This window comes from Hevea brasiliensis, chromosome 5 (assembly GCF_030052815.1).
Source record: "Hevea brasiliensis isolate MT/VB/25A 57/8 chromosome 5, ASM3005281v1, whole genome shotgun sequence".
NCBI classification, from domain to species: Eukaryota; Viridiplantae; Streptophyta; class Magnoliopsida; order Malpighiales; family Euphorbiaceae; genus Hevea; species Hevea brasiliensis.
The window spans coordinates 108,976,175-108,991,415 of NC_079497.1; the positions used below are offsets into that span (position 1 = coordinate 108,976,175).

General features: G+C 32.7%; 2 protein-coding genes across 10 annotated transcripts in view; one reads left to right on the forward strand and one right to left on the reverse strand.

Moving 5' to 3' along the window:
- The window catches only part of LOC110634711 (uncharacterized), a 19,036-nt gene continuing 3,795 nt past the window's right edge, over positions 1 to 15,241 (forward strand). The window contains exons 1-20 of one of the 9 annotated variants that reach the window (XM_058147374.1): positions 1 to 398; positions 753 to 814; positions 900 to 972; positions 2,122 to 2,244; positions 2,847 to 3,016; positions 4,294 to 4,437; positions 5,015 to 5,158; positions 5,266 to 5,323; positions 5,741 to 6,027; positions 6,419 to 6,550; positions 7,605 to 7,715; positions 7,914 to 8,000; positions 8,149 to 8,271; positions 8,358 to 8,475; positions 8,569 to 8,694; positions 9,371 to 9,505; positions 9,597 to 9,748; positions 9,939 to 10,079; positions 10,662 to 10,928; positions 11,019 to 11,329. In XM_058147374.1, coding sequence (XP_058003357.1) covers positions 758 to 814; positions 900 to 972; positions 2,122 to 2,244; positions 2,847 to 3,016; positions 4,294 to 4,437; positions 5,015 to 5,158; positions 5,266 to 5,323; positions 5,741 to 6,027; positions 6,419 to 6,550; positions 7,605 to 7,715; positions 7,914 to 8,000; positions 8,149 to 8,271; positions 8,358 to 8,475; positions 8,569 to 8,694; positions 9,371 to 9,505; positions 9,597 to 9,748; positions 9,939 to 10,079; positions 10,662 to 10,928; positions 11,019 to 11,144 — 2,574 coding nt within the window. In that variant the 5' untranslated portion in view covers positions 1 to 398; positions 753 to 757 and the 3' untranslated portion in view covers positions 11,145 to 11,329. Of the gene's footprint in view, positions 399 to 752; positions 815 to 899; positions 973 to 1,029; positions 1,800 to 2,121; positions 2,245 to 2,846; positions 3,017 to 4,293; positions 4,438 to 5,014; positions 5,159 to 5,265; positions 5,324 to 5,740; positions 6,028 to 6,418; positions 6,551 to 7,604; positions 7,716 to 7,913; positions 8,001 to 8,148; positions 8,272 to 8,357; positions 8,476 to 8,568; positions 8,695 to 9,370; positions 9,506 to 9,596; positions 9,749 to 9,938; positions 10,080 to 10,661; positions 10,929 to 11,018; positions 11,330 to 15,241 lie in introns of those variants that run through there. The other 8 variants (XM_058147371.1, XM_058147370.1, XM_058147369.1 and 5 more) reach the window with 8 other exon arrangements.
- LOC110670567 (nudix hydrolase 26, chloroplastic-like) overlaps positions 12,090 to 15,241 on the reverse strand; it is a gene marked incomplete at its 5' end in the record, with an annotated part of 16,245 nt that continues 13,093 nt past the window's right edge. Inside the window, one exon of the mRNA XM_058147775.1 lies at positions 12,090 to 12,488. The remainder of the gene's footprint in view (positions 12,489 to 15,241) is intronic.

Consider the following 15,241-nt stretch of genomic DNA (forward strand, 5'->3'; position numbering starts at 1 on the left):
ATTTTTGTTAATAAAAAATATTTGATAGGCTAATTTCTCTCTCCCGTTTTCTCTCTCAACCAAAATTCTTGTGATGAAACCAATCATGGGTAAAGCTTCTTTCAACTCTACGGCATATTATTTTTGTCAATCTCTTGCTTAGACCTGTGTCATTTGCACTTTCACCCTATCCATCCACTGCAACTGTTTTGGCGCAACCCAGCAATCAGAAAAGCAACAACATCGGTAGCGGGGCCGTTGCCGGCGGATTTGAAGGTGGATGGGCAAAAGCGGCGACATTGCTGTTGCTGATATCTCGTACATGTCCACGAGAAGGTTTTTAACTGACGGTAAACGGAGATACTCTCCCCCTGACGGCCACTGATGATTTCCCAAACAACTAAGTGAATTCAGGACACGTAAGTTTGTCTTCTTGGTTGTTTTTTTTTTAAATTATTATGTAATAATACACTATCGACTTTGTTTATATATATATATTTGGTATGGTTGAATGTTTGGTTTGCTTTTCTGGGTTTCATCAATTGTGGGTGATGCTTCAATTATCATCGTTTAGTCCACTGTAAAAAGAATAAATAAAGATATGTCTAATCTAATAAAGATATGCTCTCTCGAGATTTTGTGTTTGGTTATGGCATGGAGACAAGGCTTAACTAAAGCTAGCATGAGCTTTTTAATTAATGATATTGCATAAATTTTATGAATTAAATTCAGTATTATCACTATTTTTTTTTCTTTTTGTGTTATTTTTTTAGTGAAAATGACAAAAACTAAGGCTTCCTCAAAAAAGCAGCAAAAGCGTTGTGTCGATTTCAAGGTGATTGCTAGCAATACTCTACTATTCCTGTTTTATGTATTGAACTTTATGCCTTTTATTGATAGATTTCTTTTATTGTTTATAGAAAATTAAGCGAAAGCTTGGCAGGAAATTGCCACCGCCTAAGAATGCTACAAACACTGAAATTAAATCCAAAGGTAAAATAAAATATATAAGGCTTTGCATTTTCTTTTTTTTTTTTTTTAATTAGTCGCAAAATTGTTTGTTTCGCTGGAAGATATTCCTTGTGTAGAAAAAATTGTTAGATTTTCGAAACGACACGTCGTTTAGGTCCCCAGTTGTTAGCAGACTTCGGATTTAAATACATTTTTCCTACTTCTCCATCGCTAGTTGATGGAGGCAGATGAGCTTAGTTTGATTGGGTATAACTGTGTTGTTTGTAACTGAATACCGAGTAACGGTAGCTTCTAAATATATAAATAATGTATAAAACTGTGTTGAAAATAATTCAGAAATCCTTTTTCCCTCTCCCTCTTCCTTGTCTTTCTTCAATCTTTCTTCTATTCTTTTTCCTTTCTTCTCCCATTTTTTCTATTTTCTATCGTTTCCTTTGGGTTGTGGCTCTGCCACAACATTTGGTATTGGAGCTGCAAGATCCTGAGTCTCAACGATTCTGTGGACAGTTGATTGCCGATTCAAGAGGGTAACACACCTAACCTAATCTCGAAGAATTCTAAGATGGGTATTCGTGTTTCTTGATAAGAAAGAATCCTAAGATGGGCATCTTTTCTAGCCGCAAAACTGTGAATAAATGTGGGGATGAGAATCACAATTGTGGCTGGAAATCTAATGTTTTTATGATCTTGAAGGAACAAGAATGGGAAATTTGGAGAAGAAACAGAGAAAGTTAAATCATTGTCAATTAACTGTGCATCTTTTAAAGGTGTTCACGTGTCTTTATGCAGTGGAAGTTCTGAAATTGTTTGTTTCACTTGTAGATATTCTTTTTGAAGAAAAAAAAATGGTTAGATTCTTTTTTTTTTTTCCTATGCTAAAGCAAATGATAGATGTATCGTTTGATAGCATTTATCTTTAAAGAAAGTTATTTCTATGTGTTAATCCAATAAATCCTTCCACAGAACTACAGTTTAAATGTAATTACGTAAAATTGTAACTTTATTAGTATAGTATGTCCAAGAAGAATGAAATCCCAATGGTTTTTCATGCCTTTGCAACCAATATCTTCTAAGATGAATGGATCCTTTATATGCTATTATGTTCAGTTATAAGTGGCTTTCTGTGAGTAATACGATTGTCGAAAATTTACTTGAATGTATTATGGGCAGCAATTATTATTCCTGAGCAAAGTGTGGCATCAGACAAAATGAGTTTAGGTGTGAGCAAGAAAGGCTTGACTTTGAAAGAGCTTCTTCAACGAACTTCCCATCGCAATGCAAAAGTTCGTAAAGGTAGCCTCATTACTACTGCACTTTTGCATTATTGTAAACAACCTCCTTTTAAAAGTTCAAGGTAGTGAATGAGATCTGAAAATATAATACTCTGGTTATCAGAAAATGTAGGAGAAAAGAAGTTAGTAGAATATCCTCATTTGGGTATCAGGTGGGAAACAAAACAAGTAAATGACATACTATATGTTATGGAACTTAGAGTAATTTTATTCCTATCCCTTGGGAAAACATTGGTTCTTAGAAAACAGTAAAAGGATGATGATATCATTGCATGCATATCTGCTAGGAAATCAATGTTTCCAATGGTTCAACTGAATACTGGTTTCTCTTACGGCTGAAAATTTGTCTGCCTTTTTGTCTTTGTTATCTACTTGACTACTGAATTATTCTTTTATGTTTATGGGAATTTTTTTGTTTAATTTTTAAAGTCAAATCATATGTGTAAGTTGGTCATGTGAATCATAAAATGTGGAGGCTTTAGTGCTTCCACTATTGGTTCTTGAATCATTGATTGAATTTACCAATTAAATTACTTGAAGGATTCATGAGCCTTTGATGCTGACAAGAGTTTTGTTGTTTATTATATCCCATTCCTTTTGCAGATGCATTGATGGGTATGAAGGATTTATTCCTTATGTATCCGGAAGAGCTAAAATTGAACCCGCATGAAGTTATACAAATACTATGTGGACGTTTTGGAGATGAGGATAAAATGGTTCGAGAAACCCTTTATCAACTTCTCAAATCAGTAATTTTTCCTACCTGCAACGAGGTAATTCTCCATTTTTGCTACTGCTTGAAAGCTCATACTTGTAGTGGTTGTGAATTGGACACCTTAAAAGGGAAGTCTTTAAATTTGGCTCCATAAGTTCTGTGTGGTGAACACTTTTTTATTTTATTTCATTTTGCAGTCTAACTTCTTTATTGTAACTTCTTTTATTGTTTGGGATAGCAAGTTTCCCATCTATCTGTTTATGACCCATAGCATGAGACAACTGTATTTGATCATTCTGTTAATGCTTGTTTGGAGCATATTGATATTGCTAGAAAAACAGTTCTTGGAAGATTCTATTGCTTAGTGTTTGTGTGGGTTTTTCTATGCTTGACATCAGGGAAAATGTTTAAAGTTGTGCACACTCTATGCACAAATTGTCCTATATGAATCTTGACCATGTCCACTTCGTATAAAATTAGTGACTAGAAACATATTCATACTATACTTCCTACCCTAGGACCATAAATTAGTGCTTATCACTTTTATTTATAGTGTTTTTTACTTTCATTTTGAAGACTTATAGTTGATATGAACCGGAAATTTCCTCTAATAGTTTACATCTTGAAGATGCCTAATGATTCTTGGATTTGAATGAAGTAATAATTTCAAAACGACAAAGATTTGCATCTTAACATATTTTAGAAAAGTCAAGAAATATGGGTGCCCTGTTTCTTTCCTCTAATATGGATTTTCCAATGCATTGGTAGAATTTTCTGTTGTCTAGTTGTTTGCAGAGTCAATATCCAGGTCAGAAAACTGTTTGTTGGTATGTGAATACAACCTCAAACGAGAATAAATATTTGCAGTTTCTTTTTCATTTCACATTGAGGAATAATTCATGGATGAAATGGAGGAGTGCGACGAGTGTTCTATGTGACCATAGGATACTTGACAAAGTGAAAGCAAGTTTTTTAGAATTGTGGTTAGGCCAGCTATATTGCATGAGAGTGAATGTTGTGCACCTAATGTACAACACACCCACAAAATGAGTGTGGTGGAAATGCAAATGTGCAGATGGATGTCTGGTAACACGATAATGGATAAAATTAGGGATAACTATTTGCTCTCTCTCTCTCTCTCTCTTGTGGTCACAAGTTCATGTTTTTGGGTGCTTAACTTCAGTTGCTCTTTCTCTTTCTCTCTTTTTTTTTCTTTGGGTATGGTTCTTTTGCCTTTCCAATGAGGCATCCTGTCATTGATTGTTGTTGTATTATTCTTTATATCATTACTCCGTCCTTTGCTTTAACAGTTGTTTCTCCGCTCTACTTGTCCAGGATATGCCTTTCATTTATTTAATGATGGGATACATTTTTGTCGCAATGGCAAATTTAGCAATTGAAGTTCGGCTTATGGCTTTCAAGTTTTTTTATCTCATTGTACAGTATTATCCAGCTGCGTTTTCCTTGCATGGTGAAAAGGTATCTTAATTTGGATCATGCTATTCAGACATTTGGGGTGCATCATTGATGCTTCATTTCTTAACACACACACACACACACGCACACACACACACGCTATTCATGTCCATAGCTGGTGGTTGAAGCTGCATAATGTTTTGACTCCAAATGTCAAAATTTTGTTGGAAGTATTCATTTCTCATAAAATTACAAGACAATGGGTCATAATAATGTTGAAATAGAAAGGAAAATGAACAATTTATACATGGTATAACTATAAGAGTGCATAATGACCACATATACATTATTGTAGTTTCTCACCTTATGGTTGCTTGAGGGACATCTTTCTTTTACTTTAAATCTTCAAGATTACTTTGTGTTTCTAGTTTTCTACCTGCATGTTTAGGTTATAGGTGAATCAATTTGTTGGTGCATTAAGTTATAGGACTTCTTTTAGTGGCAAAGCAAGTACACATTCAGTTGTCAATCAACCTCATATATAATCGAATCTTAGAAAAAGTAGGAGATATTGTCAATATTAACTTTAGTTGATAAGATGTTTGCAAATGATGTTGTTTCATTTGTTGTTCATTAACAGGTTCTTCAAAATTATGCGGATATTCTGCGGAAGAACCAGTTCTGTTTAGAAGACAAGGGCAGGCTCAAGAATGTGCTTGTTGGTTTGTTGCGCTGCTTGTCACTGTTGCCATCTAAAAAAGTAGAAGTTGACACATTCAAGAAGGTTCTCTCCAAAAATTAATTGCAAAGTAGAAGTTTTTTCAGTCTTTTTTTTTTTCTTCCTTTCTTATTGCCTATTATTTTCTAATAATCTCTTCTTCAATTTGATAGGAAGTCCCTAGGCGCGTGTTGCATGCTTATGAGCCTACGAGGCCTACAGATTTTGCTGGTATTGCTCAGCACCATGTTCTTATTTTTCTATGGGTTTTTGTAGAATTACATTTCGCAATGCCATCATTCAGTTTCTGCATTTATGGCCATGTATGTGTTTCCAAATATATAAATACATGTGGTTTTGCGCAGGCAATAATACCAGCAACCTTATCATTCTGATTTATATATATTCAATTTAACATGATTTTGAGAGTCGTTAGCTACTTTTTGTTTATTTTGTTATTTAGCTCATTGTTTGCATGGCTTCCTATTCTTGTGGAGAAATCAATTCACATCTGATAATTATAACTGATAGCACATTCTTTGCATTCGTGGTAATAAGTGTTACCATATTTATTTACTTTTGTTTGTCGTACTCCCAATATTAGATGGTATTGTACCAAACCTTACATCTTTCTTTTTGTTTGTGTAGATATATCTGTCATCATCAGTAAACTAAAGGATTTATTTCCAGTTTTAGTCAATTGCTTCCAAGACCTCATTCCATTAATTCATAGTACGCCACAATTGGATGCACAAACATTTGATTTCTTACATAACATACTTCAGAGCATCAACCTTATAGTCAGATTTTTCGTTTATGAGACTGAAAAGGGTTATTCAGAATCATATGCATCTATGTCGGATCAAGGCATCTCATTGGTGCTACTGAAGAAGTTCCTAGGTGTATTTCCGTTCAACGCAGTGCATTCAGAAAAGGTAGGACCTTAGATTTACTTGCAATGTGTTTCTCCATCATTTTGTTTGGCTTAGAAGAATGGAAATAGACAAAAAGATTGAATAAGAAGAGAGAGAGAAAGAAAGAGAAAGGGAGACTCAGGAGGTTGAAATGTATAAGGATAATTTCTTTAACATTTGTGGAGGGATTAGAAATGTGAGCTTTTTGGGAGGAAAGTGCTTCCTCCATTTTTCTTTTCTCCTTTGTTTCTCTTCCACTGAACAAATGGAAATATAGCTCTTTTTTCCCCCTACTGCATGTGTTTCTCCCATATCTTTATAGTTTCTATTCTATCTTAGACTCTCTACACGTATCAATTTCTGTTAACTCTTCTCACTGTCATAGTAACTTATCGTTTGTTTTCAATGGCAGGATGATGACCGATATTTTTCCCTGAATGTTGTGATTGCTGAAATATTTTTGCACTTAGATGAATGGATCCGCCCTCCTGCTGAGTTACTAGAGAAATTTCTTGCATTCATGGAGCATGCACTGCTTGAAAAGGTCTGACACTCTTGACTTGCACGCCATTGCTATCCCAGAAATGTCAGTGAAGAGCTTAATCCAGAGAACTTTGCATCTTGGGCCTATTAATTAGTAATCAATATGATGCTTTATTCCTTCTTAAATGGATTTACAATTATTTCATGGTAGTACCTTTTTATAGGAACTTATAATGCTCTTGGAAATAGAGTAGTCAGATATATTTTGCTAGGACTGCTTCAAGTCACACAATCATTTTGATTAATACATCATAAGGGCAGTAGAAAAATGTCAAGAGCTACCTTCAGCGGCAGCCAGAGGATAGAAGTCACTTGAAAATTGAAATATAAGAATATAAGATGAAACACTTGATTTTCTGATAATTTCATTCATAACTATGGCTCCAAACTTCTTGCAGATGAATCTATTAGAGTACCCTCCTTTGAAATTTGGAGTGCTTTATAATTTATAATTGATAGGACTTAGCAGAAAGTCGTATAAGGCTTTGGGGCAGGCTTATGGTTGACTGAATATGATGAGGAAGATTACTTAGAAATGAAGGAATTCATGATGAAATATAAACAATAAATCTGCCAATCACAATTAAAATCACGCCATCCTGGAGAGATTATTATTATTATTATTATTATTAGGTTCTTCTGGAGGTGTGCATGCCTATTACTGTGTTATGAATTGAAGTAACCTCCATTTAGAATTTAAGAAACTGATGTTTGCTGAATACTTCTAAAGCAGCTTCTGTTGCAGTTCAATGTTAAAAGCATTTGCACCCTTCTTAGTTAACTATATGGAAAGCTAAAAACCAAATAACTTCACATATTTTCTGTTAAGAAATGGTTTTATGCTTTTAATTTAAGTACTTTCAGTTATACTTTTTGTCCTTTAAAAAGAAAAACACTGTTCTGAATTTATTATTGAGATGTTCTGGCGTTCTCAATTGAAATCCTCCCCCCACCCCCCATTTTTTTCTTTTATGACCAAGAGGACATTATATCTGTTAGTACCTTACTGATCTTGTATGTGTCTGCATTTATTTCTTTATTAATATTTTCTGTAGATCCACGATGAAACAAGGTCTGGCAGAGAAAAGCAGATGCTTACACTGGTTCATTTTATGCCAAAACTTGTAGCACAAGTGATAGGCGACTGGAAGTCTCGCCTCCTACAGGTTAGACTTGTACTTTCAAGAATTGGAAAATTTCTTTTTTTCAGCAAATTATGTCAATTGGATCTCTCTTGGTCATGAGATCTATTTTTGCTTTGATGGTTCCTTTTTCGAGGTTTTTGTTCTCAAATATCTGGAGGTTCCCTCAAGAATCATTAAGACTGATAGTGAGGATTTTAAATAATCAAATCTTACTTGCAGGCATTTACAAAGACATTCCTTGATTGCAAACCAGAGTCTTCAGTAAAATTGGCTTGCCTTGCCGCAATTGAAGAAATGCTTTTTTCTGTAAGCTCAACTCCTGACCCCTAGAAAGGCCTGTTCCTTTCCCTAAAATGTTATTCCTATTGTGAGCGTTTGTGCTTGGCAATTTCCACTGCAAACCACTGAATCTGTGTCTTGTTTCTCTCTCTTATGTATTTTGTAAAATTCTTAGAGAAAAGGAATGTGGCAACCAGATGGATATGATCTAGAAGTAGTGGGCCCTCTTATTACTTGGATAAGAGAGCTACCTGTGTTGTTAATCCTGCTCGGTGATATGCATCCATCCTCTTCTGAGGTATCTCGACAAGCTAAAGAATAATTATCATTTGCAACATTATTCAGTGACAGTTTGATACCCTTTTTACGCACTCATCCTTGTAGGCTGTGTTGCAACTTCTGCTTGACCTGGGTCGATTTGCTACAACGGGTTCTTTCCTTGCAAAGGAATACGACGAGTTGCAAAAGTCGCTACAAGAATTTTACTGCACGTATCAAGAAGGTTACTACTGATTGATTAACAATTTCATGCTGGTTACATGCCTATCTAAGCGTAATTAATTGTTTCTTTGTCATGCTTGTATCTATTTAACAGGGGATAAATGTTATGGTCCTTTCACAAGGCTTCCATTGGACTGTCAAAAACTCTCCATCTATAGTCTTGCTTACTTTTCTCACCTAGATTCACCTTTGCTGACATCAGTAACTTTATGTTGCCTCCGTGAGTATTACCTGTCCACTAATTTACAGTGTTGGCTAGCTTGGTTTAGTTACCCCTGCTGTTGATGCTTTAAGGATCTAGTATAAAATAGCTGAATTACCTACATTTATGAAGTATCAAGCTGTTATATTATTTAATTTCATATTTGATGGTCCTCCTCTTGATTTAGTCGTTGAAAACTTTATAGCAGGCGTTGCAAGAAAACCCATATCTATGTATACATGCACATTTGCTCACTTAGGTAGCATAAATCGTCTCATTAAGATGCAAAAGTTTTCATTGTGTGGATTGTATAATGATAATGGCATCAAGCCGAAAAAAACCCTAATTCTGATTTTACATAAATATCGGAAAAGAAGTTACTTCCTGAGTTCTGAAGGTTAGGATCATGATATTATTGAAATACATTATTGTTCCTGGAGGATAAGGTTTTCCTTGAAGTTGAAGCTGACAATCTTTTTCCCACCACAAGGTAGTCAATTATATGTTTAGGAATGTCTGAGCTATATGATCTCATATCCTATCACATTGAGGCGTTCAGTAAATTTTCTTGACAGCGTGTTATGGCCATTAAAGAAGGGTATGCACATGATACTAATAAAGGAAAAAACTATCCATGTCTATTGAATGTCATGGAATTTATTAATTTCCTATCTTCTTTTCCTTTGCATGTCAGGTCCTGACTTGGATGAATATGTCTTGTTTCTGATCATAGAACATTTGCATTCAATATTTAGACGCGGCAAAATTGAGATACAGGACCACCTTAGCTTCTTTGTCACGCTGGTCACTCGTTTCAATGTTTTTCCAGGTATGTAGAAGTAAATTCAGCATTGCAACTGGCAAGCAAATTTGATGAATGATTTTAGCTAGTTTCTATCTGAAATTATTGATGTCTGCAGAAAATATTCGCTCTGCAATTGAGGAAGGTACAAAGTTCTCAAATCGTGGAACTTTCAAGAAATTGATTGGTGTTGTTTTCTCATGCCTGGAACAGACGGGTGATGCTTCCCTAGTTTTATTTCTATTGGAGAGAGAAATCCTAAAGCAGATTGTAAGTTAATTGCTCCGGTCTCATTTTGTTCATTTCATTCTTTCTTTACACTATACTGTAAGGTTTTATAATACTGAATTTTTTAGAGAAAATTTTCTAAATGAGCAAATGAATCTTGATCTGTCCTTAAAAATTTTAAATTTCCTTGCAACCTTGAGGCCTTATATTTTTGTCATTATTTATATTTCAGTTATTAAAGCCCCCTCTAGACAATGCCTGTGCTATGCTAAGGATACTTGTTAGGCTAGACTCCAAACCCACAAGACTTTCTGAACAAAGTATTATCAATTTGAGCAATTTCATTCCAGGCTACTTGATTGACGTTGTGCATGTGAGTATTTCTCTCTCATGTAATATCTGCCCTCAATTGATTGCTTATTAGAAGAGCTGCCATTTTATTTGTTGTTTTGATATTCATAACATCTTTTGTCATCTTGAGAGTATTTGTGGAATTAGTTTGTTACTCTTCATTTAAGAAAAAAAAAGGAAGGGGGGAGGGGGGGCTGTTGGGGAAGGAAGAAAACCCTGAATTTGGAGAGCCCAAGCCCTAGCCCTAGCCAGGCCTGTCATGGTCAATACCTGAATTTGTTACGTTCATTTTGCATCTACTATTAGCTGTCAACTATATTTATTTTGAGTTCAGTAAAGATTTCGACATGTTAGTACTTTCTTAATGTGTGTACCTTACCTACATGAGCAGAAAGAAGAAAGGGGGCACTCAACAGTATATAACTGAATTTTTTTCGTTATACCTGAATTATATATATATATTAGTAACTGGAATGGGAAAATGTCATCTTTCTTCCCTTGTTCAAGTCCTTTTTTGGAATATAAAGAAGTCATTATAAGTTTATTATTTTTGTTGTCCTGATTCTAGGTGATTTGTGTTGAAATTGTTTTCACATTTTTGCAGTGTATGGGAGGGTTTGATGCAGAACCCAAGGAAGCTCATTTTCGAACGCTGATGGACTATATTGTTCCTTGCTTTTACATGTTTGAAAGTAGTAGAAAGCTCTTGAATCTCGTGTTGAATGGGATGGGTTCAATGATAACTGAAAGTAGAATAAATGATATTGTTAGTGTCCTAATGTTGATGCATAAGGATGATAAGATGAATCGAATTATTTCTTCATCGAGGGCTGAGTTTGATCATGTTTCACAGAGCATACGCTCATTAAAGGTATAGTTTAGCTCAAATGTGTTTGAAATTAGCAGCTACAAAGTGTATGTTATTTAGTTGTAACGTGCATCTATTTTTCTGCTTTTGCAGTTGGAGGATAGCAGTCTAACTGTTGGGGAAAGGCGTAGAATACAATATGCGTTAGAGCAACTAAAGACTGTTAGAAGCTCATTAGATCAAGAGATGCAAAGAGCAAAGCAGGATATGTTACCTTAGTTTATTGCACTACAAGTTTGCAATGGCCTAAAATTTTGAAGTTTACAATTTTGGGAATATAGTAAAAGATGAATTAAAGGGGATAACGTTTTCCATTCATTTTCTTGCTATACATATAGAGGAACCATAATGGATATAATATTTCATGTCAAAACTTGAGCACATAACATGTCATTTTTTGCCAATCTTTTTTTGTTCATCTTAAGAGAAATTTGAATAAGTCGACAAATGAATAAAAAAAATAGTGAATAATCAGTAGTTGGTAGAAATTTACCTAAAAATATGTTCAATTTAATTCCTAGCTTATTTTTAGCTTTTTGGATTTAATAATAAAAATTAAAAAGTTATAAGCTAAATTTTTGGATTTAAATAAAAAAATTAATTTTATTTTTTTTTAATATAATTGTAAAAGTTTAATTAATTTCTTAATTTTTTAGCTAAATTGAATTTAAATTATAACTTATGAATAAAATTAAATAAAATATTAAAAATGGTAATATTTTGTGGCGGGTTGGGAACAGTTTTTTTTTTTTTCAATCTGTTTATACTAATTAAATGGGCGGGAAATAAAAAATCTTAGAAATACGTGTTGGCGCTACTGGGATCCCATGTCTTACTTACTCACAGAAAATAGAAAACACAGGATTCAATGCAATCCAAGATAAGTTCCTTCTTCAAGCCATCTTCATCGTCTTCTTCAAAATCTGAAGATTAGATAATGGGATACATCTTGAGATGTGCATGATATAAGATATTATATTATGCATGGAAAGGGAGTGGAGATTATTATAAAGATAGAAGTGATATGAATATACAGAGATGAAGTGAAAAAAGCCATAGAAATATAGTGAATAGTTATGATTTTGCTATCTTATTTATTTTATTACTCTCTTTTCCTTCTATCTATTTAAGAGCATAACAATAATTGCTAACTGATAATCAAAATTAAATAAAAATAATAAAATAATTTCAATTTAATATGATTTTGATCAATTCAATATGATCCCTCATTTCATTCGAGACTCCAAAAACCGTACATGCCTCTAATACTTGTAACGGTTTTAATGCCAAGAAACACGCTTCATTGATATTTCTAATTAACATTTCAGGCTACTTCATGCTGAAGGAGACCCAATATCCACTTTGTTATGAGTTTCATTTCTGTGCAGAACAACTCTTTGGTATGAATATTCAAAGAAAGAATTCCAGTTAATGTTTATGCAGTAAGGTTTACTCACAAGCTCCACCACTCATTCTGGTAACATCCATGACCAATCCTTGAATATCCATCTCCCAATAGGTTGATCTCTTCCTCCTTCCTTCCCAGTAAACTTAATCAGGAACCTACATTTTACAAGATTTTGATTGAAGAAGCATATGGGCAATGTTCAGAACATGAGAGGAAAAGTGCCTACAGAAATGCCTCCTAACTCCTGAATATTGATTCATTAACAAAACAAAATAACTAGCAGATTTGAAGCAGTATGGACAGAACAGCTCTACCTCAGCAATAAGTTCAACACGAGAAATTAATGAACTCTCTTTAGGGTAAATCGCAAAGGGATTACATAAATTTTAATGATAAGCAAAGTTTTGTAACAGGTAGACAGGCTACAACTGGAGACAAGCACCATATCAGGCAACAAATAAACCACCCTGTAAATGAGTTTAGTGATATATGCAGCAGAGCACGTCTTCCAATTCATAAATGCCCCTAAAGCGTGCAAGTAAGATAATCAACATTCATCAAAAACCAACCCTACCTCTGAAAGAAACTCAGCTGAAGTAACTGCTGTTTCTTCCCTTATTTCTCTCATTGCTGCAAATCTAAGGTCCTCCCATTCATCGGCACCACCCTGTAAAACACAAACTCATGATTCATGAAACAAATGCAATATAAAACCTTTTCCATTCTAACATTAACAGAACACTTTCGTGTAGGGCATCTAGTCTCAAAAATTAAAATGGTCAGTGACAAAATGTTAACAGCACCAATTCACTGAGCATTACTGCATTAAGCAAGCATCAATCATAAAACCCACCCCTCAAACCTCTCACCCTCTGATAAAGCCATGAACAACTCATAAAAATGCTGTCAAATTAACTAGCAAATCCTTTAATCAGACAGTTTCGAATTCAATTCTTCAAAATATTACCCCATTGCATTTCTCATCAATTCAAATTAAGCTAAAAATAAATGAATCTACCTGATGCTTTTGCCATGTGTCCGGTATGTTCATCCTCAATGATCTACAAATCAAGCCAAAATTCGTGTAATTAACAACCCTAATAACAATTATCTTTGTATAAACACCAATATTTCGCTAAAGTTCTAACCTTTTTGGAGGCATTAACGAGACAAATATGAACACTCTTTCTGTACCCTTGAGGAGGCGTTTCCATCGATAAGGCTGTTAGAGATAACGAAGTAGAAACCTTCGAGGATTTATTCTTCCACGTCAACAATGGCACGCCCGCAAATTTGCCAAGTTTTGAACGGCAACTTCGACCTGAGAAGCGATAATATTGAGGATTTCGTGGAAGCTCATGCGACCCCCATTGCGATGCGTCGTTTTTACAGTTTCCGGTAAGTTACTTGGCACAAGGCTACTAACCATCTGGTTTCCTCTCACGCGCTTAGGTGATTAATTTATGCTATTTCGAAAAATTAAGAATCACATTTTTAATATAAACTTATTGAATTATTTAAAAAAATCATAAAATGCTAAAAGATAATTAATTTTGATAAACTCAATACTTAATTGTTAATTTATTTAAAAAATTATAAATACACATACAATACATATATCATGAAAATAAAAAAATTATTATATTATTATAATAAGAATCAATATATTCTATAAAAAATTAATAAAAAATTATATATAAAAATATTAAATTACGGATACATAAAACGAGTGAAGAAAATGTACAATACACGTTTAAAAAAATAATATAATTAAAATATGTCATCACTCATTAAAATAAATAAATAAAGACTATTAAATAAAATATAAAAGTGTCATCATAATGATCAATAACAAAGATAAATAAAAAAAATAAAGATAAAAGGAAATATATGAAGAACCAAAATTGAAAACTCATCTTTGTATATATAAACAAATTTTAAGAATGAGAGTAAAAAATTTAAATAAAAAAAATAAAAAATATAACAAATCAAAAAACAATTTGAAAGCATTAAATGATAGAAAAAAGCTTGATAATTTACAAATGGCACAAACTACTGACTATTTATAGGAAAAATGATGAAAAAAAATTTAAAATAAATTTAATTCAATCATTAAATAATTTTAATTTGAAAACTTTATACCATTAACTTTTGCATTGAAAGTTTGGCTATTCAATAATCAATGACCACTAAATATAATTTATTATTTTATTCTTTTAATTCATACGGAACATAAAACATTAATATAATAGTATTAAAAAAAGTAATAATTAATAAATTATATATATATTACAATAAAAATATCAAAAATAACTAAAAAAGCATAAAATTAATAATATTAAATTAATATGTGAAAAATAAAATTTTATTTCAATCGTTTATTAATTATATTATAAAAATATCAAAAAAATAATTAAAAATTAAATATTAATAAAAATATAAATGATGCGTAAATTTTTCTAAGTAATAACAAAAGCATTGTGAAATGATTTATATTAACTAAAATAATGATATTAATCATTCATTAATTTTATTATAAAAAATAAGAAAATAATATAAAATTGAATATTAATAGAAATTTAAATAAAATATTAAAGTAAATATATATATATATATATATATATATATATATATATATATATATATATATATATATATATATATATATATATATATATATATTTGTGTTTTCCAGTGGCAGCTGGTGAAGACGTTTCCAATATATATATATATTTGTGTTTTCCAGTGGCAGCTGGTGAAGACGTTTCCAATAACACATTTCAGTAGTCCCGAAGTGATGAGAGTTTTTATTAAGCTAATAATCCTATTTAAATTAAAATTAGTTAATTAAGTTATTCTATGTTAAATAGTATTTTCCTAATCGATTTATGATTTAACCTTCGGATTT